Raw genomic sequence first — 11,120 nt, 5'->3', positions numbered from 1 at the left:
ATATCAACGATATACTAGGTACATAAATGTAGATCAACATAGATGAATTACTTCGAAGTAATAGAATACATGGAGACATGGAACTGGAATTCATATTTACTGGCATTATATAATGCATACAGAGCGACCGTGCTTGCCAAACACAAACATAGGATAGCTATGAAATGGCACACTAAATAATATTGGCCTATTAGTAGGCATTATATCGGAATTACCATTGCATAACTATTACGTTGTTACTGATCTATATACTTATTAGGAAATGCTCATTAATATGTGCCGAGTTTTGATATATCTACGACTGCATCCTACTGACGCGTATTAGTTATTTAGACAAATTTTAAAGTCGTAACTTAATTAAGTAATGCTTATATAAAAGAGTTCCCACCCATCAATTGAAAGATTGTAGTTATAATTAAACCAAAAAAATATCCTTTCTAATCAATGTTTGTAACGACGCTCATAATGATTGGATTATACTGATTTATTTTAACAATAAAACCTCTTTTACAGATTGGAACGGAAGCAATACACAAATTAGAAAAGAAATAACAATGGCGGACCGAGCATTGAGCCTCCTGCTCCGAAAATACAACACAACCAGTAAGTTTGTACACATCTACACAAATAAGCTACACATATTCATGTTAAAATATAATTGAAGTTGTCAAAAATATTATAAAGATTAATTACAAGATTAAAATACCAACTTTTTAAATCCTAAACAGGCAAAATTAAAATCAAATTACATCAGGTCCATGGAATTGTTTTTACACTAACTACAAATACATACTTCATAGCAAGCCTGCGCTCTGTGCAGATTTGCATAAATTGCTGTTGGTAAAGGTTATATTCAAATGGCGACTGCAGCAGGGTTGCTGTTCAAGCGTTGGCGCGGGCGTGTTTTTGATATCGGCATCTCTCATATCATACAAATTATTAAAGATTGAGAACTAACTCAAAGAAAAGCATTGTGATATCTATTATACAAATGTAAAGTTACATTTGTCAAAAAAAAAAAACAAAAAGAAGTTACATTTGTCAGCAGGTGGCGCGGTGTCTCGGTGAGGGGACATGGGGGGCGCGGACGAAGGCGACCTGCTGGAGTGGGAGGCTCTGTACCTGCGGCTGCCGGGGTCCAGCAACCACTCGTGGAACTCGACGGAATGGGCTCCCGAATGGAACGCCACCGAGATCTTGAATGCCAGTTGGTGGGATTCGTCCGCGCCCTTCGATTCCCCTGCGGCGCTCGTGCGCGCCGCCGCCAAGGCTGTCGTTCTCGGCTTACTCATTCTAGCTACTGTTGTAGGTATGTACATTTCATAATCTGTTGTCCTACAATAGTACATTACTACAGAGGCCGGGACAAAAGGGGTTGCCGGCCGAAGACATATAGACGGCCGAGCGAAGCGAGGCCGGATAGGTCTGAGCGCGGGCAACCCCATTTCCCGCCGAGGTATGTATAGTGCTTTTCTCAAACATGCAATGAAATAAATAAAATAAAAAATCCACGAAACCCAAGTTTTATTTATAGAAAAAACTAAAAGTAAACTACACCCAAAATATAACGAACACGTACCTATATCATTATCACGCGTATGTTTTACACGAGTCGTGTATTTTTACTACCCGTATATTTTCATGTATCTTTGATTTTTTCGCCTTGTATCCGTCTGACTGTCGTTTTCGTCACAAAGGTTTACATATAGTCTTTCATGTTGATATCATGTTTCACATACATCGTTGCTTTATGCATGGAGTAAATAAGTATAATTTCCACAGTGTTGACGAATTTGTAGTTACATTCATTTAAAATATGCCACAAAACTGTTTCTAATAAACTGTAAGCCATTTTTCTTAGTTTCTCAAAGAATAAAATTGCCATATGCAACCATATACATACTTCGTCTTTGACTTAGCGGCAGAGGCAGCAAGTTATTTAAAATCAATTCTGCTTACGCTGCCAATTCCAACACATACGATTACAATTAATATTAATTTCATTATTTCGTCGGAACTCATATTAAAGTCAAAAAATCAACAACGCACCATAAATCCAATAAAACAGAATGAATATTTTTCAACTTTACCTCCATAACAATTTAAAAAAATCATTACGCGTGTTTGAGTAGACCTTTTTACCGCTAACGTTTAGATGAAATATTTTAAAGATTTTTATTTGTGTAGTTAAATTTATAATTTAAAATTATAGAATGTATTATTTATTAAGTTCATGTTGATTTTATACAAATTAAACTGCAAATTATAGCAAACATTGTTTTTTGTTTTTTTTTATAGGCGTAGTGGCAGAGTGTCATTACGAACCATAAAGCAATAACTGCCTCTAGTTTTTTTTAATGGATGAATGCCACGATGCTGTGTCACAAATATCTGTGAAATGAAAATTAAAAAAGAGGACTTTGCCGGCCTAGGCCTGCAAGATGTGTATGAAATTCCATTAACGACCTTTTGTCCTAGCCGCACCTGAAACGTCATACTTCGCAGCCTATTATAAGGAACATAACATCAATATTTCATTGCATGTTTGAGAAAATTTAATTAATCACTCGGCACGGGTAATCAAGATTCATTGTTTTGAACGCTTTGTACAGTTTTCTTTGAAGTACCCAATTGTATGCGTTAGATTTAGGTAGGTACCAGCATCTACAATAGACGTTATTGATTAAACATTTTAGCAAGACTTCTAATTCTTTGTTTCATTTATGTTAAGATTACTTAAAATGTATCGAAAAAAAAAATTTTTTTTATTCAGATAGTAGGTATTATATAGTCTTAGACATTTGATATTCTACAACATATTTTTAAACACTTTAGCGCCAAACTACATACCTAATAACTAAAGTTAAACGGATGAATAAATACTTAAATAGTCTAAATTTTAATACTTACCTGATTACATGTGGTTGAATAGTGACATAATACACATAGATAGGTTAAAAGCTTTATGACAATTATTATTATAACATAGGTAGGTAGGTATTTACTCGTGAGTAGGTAGGTAGCATTTCCTCGACTGTTCTTTACTCCCTTTACAAAACAATTGCACCACATCGTGTTGTTTGTCTGCTCAGGTAACGTATTCGTAATAGCCGCCATACTGCTGGAGCGGCACTTGCGCAGCGCGGCCAACCAGCTGATCCTCTCGCTGGCGGTGGCGGACCTGCTGGTGGCGTGCCTGGTCATGCCGCTGGGCGCGGTGTACGAGGTGGCGCAGCGCTGGACGCTGGGCCCCGAGCTCTGCGACATGTGGACGTCGGGCGATGTCCTCTGTTGCACCGCCTCCATATTGCATCTTGTCGCTATTGCTCTCGACAGGTAACTTTACAAATAATTATTCTGCTTTACTTTCTTTATTTTAAAACTTATTATGACCTACCAGGCATAGAAGCATTAACAGCTATTGCATAACCAGTTTCAATTTGAAATTTAATACATGAGGATACGATAATGAATTAAATATCCAGGTCTGTTCTTATATCTTTTTGTAAGTTATATCTATATTTTTATGTATGACTGTATGTGTTCTGATAAATAAATTAAAGAAAAATATATATATAAAAATATATTTTCTATACTCAGACCGCTTTGGCAGTTAAGCAAGCAGCAAAGTTTGTGAACATTTACATCCCACACCCCACCCACACTTGAGTTCTAAGTTAGACAGACCCATAAATGTCTCGATATTATTTTAAAGGACCTCGTTTAATACTCGCTGTTTTGTTCATAGGTATTGGGCTGTGACAAATATAGATTACATTCATGCACGAACCGCGAAGCGAATAGGCGCAATGATCGCGTGTGTGTGGGTCGTCAGCTTCATGGTCTGCATCGCGCCGTTACTGGGCTGGAAGGACCCCGACTGGAACCGACGGGTTTCTGAAGACCTACGTTGCCTCGTTAGTCAAGATGTGGGCTATCAAATATTTGCAACAGCCTCCTCGTTCTACGTGCCAGTACTGGTTATATTAATACTGTATTGGCGAATATATCAAACAGCTAGAAAGAGAATACGCAGACGACGAGGAGCCACGGCCCGCGGCGGCGTCGGGCCGCCACCCGTGCCGGCGGGCGGGGCGCTCGTCGCGGCCGGCGGTAGCGGTGGAATCGCAGCCGCCGTCGTCGCCGTTATAGGACGGCCGCTGCCCACTATTTCCGAAACCACCACCACCGGTTTCACTAATGTATCATCAAATAACACGAGTCCAGAAAAGCAGTCGTGCGTAAATGGCCTCGAGCAAGACCCACCAACCACCGGCTACGGAGCCGTCGCCGCCGCCTACTACCCGACGCTGGTGCGGCGAAAGCCGAAAGAGGCCGCCGACTCGAAACGAGAAAGGAAAGCGGCGAAAACTCTTGCAATAATAACGGGCGCGTTCGTGGCCTGCTGGCTGCCGTTCTTCGTGTTGGCCATCCTAATGCCGACGTGCGGCGACTGCGAAGTGAGCCCGGTGCTGACATCGTTCTCGCTGTGGCTGGGCTACTTCAACTCCACGCTCAACCCGGTCATCTACACGGTGTTCAGCCCGGAGTTCAGGCACGCGTTCCAGCGGCTGCTGTGCGGCCGGCGCGCGCGCCGCCGCCGCGCTCCCCCGTAGCATTCCCCTGCCCCCGTCTCGGACCCCGCCCCGCTCGCTGTTGTCTCCGCTCGACTGACCTCGTCTAGATCGATACACGTTATGTTACCTTGTTACATTTTCAGAGATATATTTACACCCCTTTATTTTTTGTACGTGATGAATGTGAATACGAATAGCTGTCTAGTAAATGAATTTAAAACTCTCTAAATAATGTTTTGTTATTGCGCATGAAGAAATAAATACTTTTCGTGGCCGTTTATGATAGTTTTTACCCCATTTAATAAAATAATAAAACATACATGGAATATTTAAAGAAAAACAATATCAACTTCATCCATCAACCTTAAATTTTAAAGTGATATTATGTTAAAATTGACAGGTTTACCTAATTAATAATCATCAGGGATCAATCCATCAACCTTTTAAGTATTTGATAACGGTACTAACGAGAACGTGTCATTTTGTAGTGATAATGGATATAATAAATAGTTCGGCATCGATAGGCCAAAGTGTATAAAGTTGCTGAATTATAAAAAAAACCTCTAGCTAAATAGTGCGTTGTAATATAATAAATATGAACAAAGCGTTAGTCGAAACAAAATTCTTAAATGTCTCTGTATAACTATCGTGCCTAGATTTTAGAATTGATCAATTAATCAATTGAATGAGTAATTTCATAAAATGATCGCTTAGCCACATTATGAAAAAGTCAGGTTAGGAACCATATAATTTAGTGATCAATTCTAAAGTGGCATTACATGAAAAATTAAAATCTATGATCTGGTCACGCCAACTTTTATTTGAAATTTTTGGCTGTGAATAAAACTTTGAAATCAAAGTAAAAGGTACCTGATTAGTAGTCTACTCCGGGGGTAAGTAGGTAACCCCCGGATTCATAAACGTTTACTAAAGTTAACAAGCCAATAATAATTGTTTGTCCCTTTCCATCATACCAATACGTCGGAAAGGGACAAACGATTATTATCGGGTTGTCAACTTTAGTAAACGTTTATGAATAAGGGGGTTATAATTTGGAAGATACTTTTGGCGGGCTATTATTGTACGCTACTATTGCAGCTGACTGAACCAGAGGATTGAATAAGGGTAAGAAATTCACGCCCCATAAAGGACGACTCACGTTGGACCGGACCGACCCGGCCATAACCGGGCCGGAGCTTCCGGCGCTTACTTTACTATGACAGATGACACGTGATCACGTGATGCTTTCTGTTGAAAACGAAGCTCCGGAAGCTCCGGCCTGGACACAGCCCGGTCTAACGTGAGATATCCTTAACACACCGCGAATGCGTAAAACTCCATTCGCAAGCAAAGAGTAGGCATTCCTAAATATTTAGGCCATAAAATAATGTCATCACCAATTTTTACACAGGTTTCTAGGATCAACATTTCTTTTCTTAAATTACCTACCTACTTGAAAGCCATAAACCGATTTAGGTACTTTACAAAGTTAAAATTTATGTTTTAAGCGTAAACGTTCAGTCTGTCATTAAACGATGAAAAGTTAAATTTTTATGCGCCATTAGAGTTTGCTTGCTTGCATTTCAGGTAAGAACAACTTTATTATTATGACTTTACCAATCTTCTGTCAAATATTGCGAAATACACACTTTTCTATTAACGTTTTTATTACAAAAAATAAAATTTTTGCATGGTGGACCCTTCAGATAATATCTTTATGATATCAGACGTTTTGCGCTGCCAAGATTTCTCGTTTCGTATTTACTGGCGTAGGTACCTAAAAGATAACAGCATATTGTGTCCAAACAAACAGACTTCTCTTAAATAAGAAATATATACCTACATACGAAGTATAGGTATAACATATCGTAAATTAATTTTAGCTATGGTATGGTATGTCTAATATACTTAGTGATGAATATACCAAAAATCTACCCTATAAGTAAGTACCTACCTATAGTTTAATGTTAACACCGTATCTTAACCGCAGCAGTGGCGTAGAAAGTAAAAAAATCGTTTCTAAATATGCTCAGAATCCTAAACGTGTTTCTGTGTTTACAGAGGATTGTTGAAGCAGGTAAGAAAACACCTATGACCTATAAGTTGAATTTCCCATTGGCAAAGATATCTCCTGGAGATACCTCCTTCCAGCCCTATAACGGTTTCCCAGTTATTTGATGCTTATTATGTAAGGTATCAATTAGAGGCAATTAGATATCATGACAACTCAATCTCTTGCAGGCAGCTTCGCACGACGTGAATCACAAAATTTCTAATTAATCTCGCCTCACATGGCTTCCGTGTGAGCCGGTGTAAATAACTGAGGATGTTGAATATTCCTTTAATCTAAAACGTGCTTATTCACTTTATTTCGTCATTAAATTCCTCATTTTATCATATTAGTTGAAGTCTTAACCCTGAATAAAAAGACCGATGCTGTTCACCGTTGACAAAAGTGTTCGTTCAAAAAGTATTCGTGTAGGTATTATTTATTTTGGTACCTTGGCTATATAAAATAACTTACTTGTTATTGTTTATTTAATTTAATTAGTGTTTTAATCAGTGTGGCTACAAAGTGTGTGGCTATTTAGGACAGCTGCAGAGCTGACCTATATTAAATACCTTAATCCTAATGTTAGGTACCTTTATTACAGGACGTAGAGACAGCTTCCTGCCAGAATGTAAAGAATTGTAATATACCGGGTGTGTCCTGCAATACGAGCAAAACATTTATCTTTAGGCTGTACTCCTTAAACAGGCCAACATTTATCCGGCGATTTTTAAAAATAACTTGTTATTTTCAGCCCGTTGTAAATTTTATTCTAAGACTCAATGTATTGCGAATTTTGTTTTGTTTAAAGCGTGACAATCAAAGTCAATTACACAAAATAGATGACAGCGTCCATTGAAGACAAAATATAATTTGTATGAAAAATAGGAAGAATAACGTCTTCATTATTTTTAAAAGTCGCTGTTCAAAGTCGGAGTAAAGCCTACAGTTTAATTTTTTGGACGTATTACAGGACACATCCGGTATATATATAGTTTTTAATGTATTTATTAGGTGAGGTATCTAATTAAAAGGTAAGTTACTTATACAATTTTTATAATTTCCGGCAGACGGTGTTTTGCTCTCTGAAAAATGGTTCCCAAACAAGGGTAACACCGATGTAGAAAAATATATAGGGATAGAGAATATAGTCACTGAACATTAAACATTCTCATGATTACTCGCCACTTACCTCTCCACATCTACCTCTACAATTATTATTAAGGTAAGCTTAATTTTAGTTTATTGTGTATTTATGTAATTAGGCTATTTAAGCGGGCGATCAAACCATCCACTTTTAATGCTAAAGTCCGCATGTATAACGATGGTATCGTCCATCATTCTTAAAAAATATGAACAGCATATATTATACTAGTTTAGATCAAAATACAGCAATATGCTGCGGAGTTTTTTCTGCTCCATAAATCCACAAGGTCAGCCCGGAACATGCAATAAAACCACTTACATATTCTTTATACAACTGAACCATTAAAATTATGAGGTCTCTCCGCGACATACGTTACGCGTACTTCAATAATGTACGTCTATAAATCAGACAAAAGTTTTAGTGGTACAAGCATTAAGTAAAATTTTAAATGAGTTACCCTTGGTAAGTCAAACTCTAAAGCAGGCCACTGACGAGCCTTCCAAATGGATGCCATTACAATGGATTCATCCGAATGGACGGCATCCTAAATTAAACATTGTACGTTTTTGACATTCACGGACCGATTTTGGATTACAGCCACGCTATTTGGACTAAGCATACCTAAACATGTAAGGCCCACTTGCACCATTCCACTAACCCGGGGTTAACTGGTTAAACATGGAGTTACCATGGTTACCAGTACAATTCGACACTGGGCTAGCGGTTTAACCGCTTAACCCCGGGTTAGTGGGATGGTGCAAGTGAGCCTAAAGGTGACATTCGGATGTCGATTGTCGATACTATAACTAGCATCAAAACGCAAGACTATTTAGAAACAAACAATTGATTCAGTTAATAATCCTAAATAATTTAGTTTAGCCTGAAATGTGCCCTAGAATATTTTTAATGTACCTATTTTTAGGGTTCCGTACCTCAAAAGGAAAAAACGGAACCCTTATAGGATCACTCGTGCGTCTGTCTGTCTGTCTGTCCGTCTGTCACAGCCGATTTTCTCCGGAACTACTGGACCAATTAAGTTGAAATTTGGTACACATATGTAAGTTTGTGACCCAAATACGGACATGTAACGTAAACAAATGAATTTTAAACATAGGGACCACTTTTGGGAGGTAAATGAGAAAATTAAAAAATAAAATTTTTCAAACTATATCATGTTACATATCAAATGAAAGAGCTTATTGTAAGGATCTCAAATATATTTTATTTATAATTTTCGAATAAACAGTTTAGAAGTAGTTCAAGAAAATAGGCACAAAATGACCCCCCCTTATCTCCGAAACTACTAGGTCTAAAATTTTGAAAAAAATACATAAGATAGGTATATACCTATAGATGACAGGAAAACCTATTAGAAATATACAGTCAACCGTGAGTCGGACTTAATTACTTAGTTTTTGATCCAACCCCTACGGATTTTTTAAAGAGATTTCACTCACGTTTCACATAAAAAATACATTGTTAAAAAGGTTTACTAATGTGTTGCAGAATGATTTTTGTATTGCATAATGTTACTTGGCAGAAATGTCGTTTGGCAGAATTACCTTTCCCATGTATCATTTAGCATACAATCATTTCGCAGAGTTGTAAAATCCAGAACAATATTTTGGCATACTGTTGATGATCATAATAGTCTTTTAAACGAGTTCGCAGATAAATGTATTGCATAATATTTAGGTAGCATAAAGTTATCAAAATGCTTTAAAGTTAATCAGATAACCTAACCTAACCCACTTTTCTGGTGGCCGTTCGTTTTGTATGAGAACGCAGTTCTAACCTAACCTAACCCACTTTTCTGGGAGCCGTTCGTTTTATACAGGAGGCCGCAGTTACAACCTAACATAATCTTCTTATCTGGCACAGGTTCAATTTTGTTTGGGGGTCACAGTTCTTACTTAACGTAATCCACTTTTCTGCAAGTAGAAAAACATTATGCCATAATGAAAGTATGCTGCAGGATGATTATGGTACATAAAATAATGCTTAACCAAAGTCAGCAAAAGTAATCTTCTGCTATATAATATGCTGCAAAATGTATTGTACGAGTATGCTTAGTAATAATAATGCAAAGTAATATTTATACCTAATTATCATTCTACTAAAAGCGTTTCTGCGATACATGTTATGCGAAGTGTATTTCTGACAAAAAATATTATGCCAGAAGAGGGGAACCCTGTTAAACATTGTGTAATATACGGAACCCTTGCAACGCGAGTCCGACTCGCACTTGGCCGGTTTTTAATTACTTATAATTCGTTCGAGGTTTAGGTCATCCTATAGAAGCTACACGAGACATGAGTTCAAAAGTATATGTATTCCATATTCATAACTCAAGCTCTGTCTGAGACTGGCTTATAAAAATCAACTAAGCCAAATTGATTAAATTAATTAATTAAATCGATTAATTAATTATTATTCTTATATGCTAAATTAATTAACATGCAAGCCTCTTTCACGAAATTGCGATAAGATAATCCGACACCTCAAGCGCTTCAATAATTTGGGCGCACGTCTATATCAAATCTTTATTAGATTCGCTATAGAATGAGATTTAACGGCCTGTCACATCACGCAGGGTTTGAGCAAAACTGATTTATAACAAACTAGATTCGTAATTGCGTTCGCGGCGATTCTTTATTCGATTCTTTTGACGTAGGTAGTAATATTTCAAGCACGAACGTAACTGTAGTTATGTTCATGAATTTAGTTTGATAGCGCTATACCGCTTTCTGTAGTCTCCTGAGTTACTTCTTTATAATAAATATTCAGGTATGTATAATAATTGTAGACTCAAGCATTTGGCCCGCTCCGCCCCTGCATCTCCAGAGATGTTCCATTCACGTTGCGGTTACAATAGGTATGTGTAAAACACTGATTTAAACTTTCACGATTATTAAACATTATCAAACTGCACAACGGGACTTAATCGCGTATTTAAGTTTTAAGATTTACCTCCGACGTTTCGAGGACGGCGTTGTCCCCGTGGTCTCGGAGAAGACTGGCTCAAGTTGACATCAACATCTTCTAGCCGCGCGAGTTTTTCGAACTACCCGCACTTGGTCTTGTTTATCAGTTTGAACGTTTTGCGCACTAGGGATGTCACTCTGTCGACACACAACACTAACGATATTCGATTTATCGACTGTCGATATTCGTTTCCGCTTACATTTACTAATGACTGGATTCCATGTGGATGAGATCTTAAAACCCTCGTCCCGATTAAAATTGCAATGTTTTTTGATTTCAATGGCTTCCCGCACTTTTCTACTGTAGATAAATCGAATATCGTTAGTGTTGTGTGTCGACAGAGTGACATCCCTAGTGCGCA

At 37.7% G+C, this 11,120-nt stretch overlaps 1 protein-coding gene across 3 annotated transcripts; it reads left to right on the top strand.

The window, feature by feature from the left end:
• The first annotated feature begins 465 nt into the window (after nt 1–465).
• Nucleotides 466–4,857, top strand: LOC134665111 (5-hydroxytryptamine receptor). 3 transcript variants are annotated; one of them, XM_063521932.1, is made up of 4 exons: nt 466–603; nt 1,046–1,309; nt 3,093–3,336; nt 3,749–4,857. In XM_063521932.1, the coding sequence occupies exons 2-4, from the start codon at nt 1,075–1,077 to the stop codon at nt 4,614–4,616; spliced, it is 1,347 nt and encodes a 448-aa protein (XP_063378002.1). In that variant the 5' UTR covers nt 466–603; nt 1,046–1,074; the 3' UTR covers nt 4,617–4,857. The 3 variants fall into 3 exon arrangements, with proteins under 3 accessions (XP_063378002.1, XP_063378003.1, XP_063378004.1); XM_063521933.1 differs by having other exon boundaries at nt 471–603; nt 1,049–1,309; XM_063521934.1 differs by lacking the exon at nt 466–603 and having other exon boundaries at nt 1,052–1,305.
• Nucleotides 4,858–11,120: the final 6,263 nt, after the last annotated feature.

Source organism: Cydia fagiglandana, chromosome 6 (genome assembly GCF_963556715.1).
Source record: "Cydia fagiglandana chromosome 6, ilCydFagi1.1, whole genome shotgun sequence".
NCBI lineage: Eukaryota > Metazoa > Arthropoda > Insecta > Lepidoptera > Tortricidae > Cydia > Cydia fagiglandana.
Note: the sequence above shows the minus strand (reverse complement) of the source record. Positions and strands in the feature narration are given on the sequence as shown.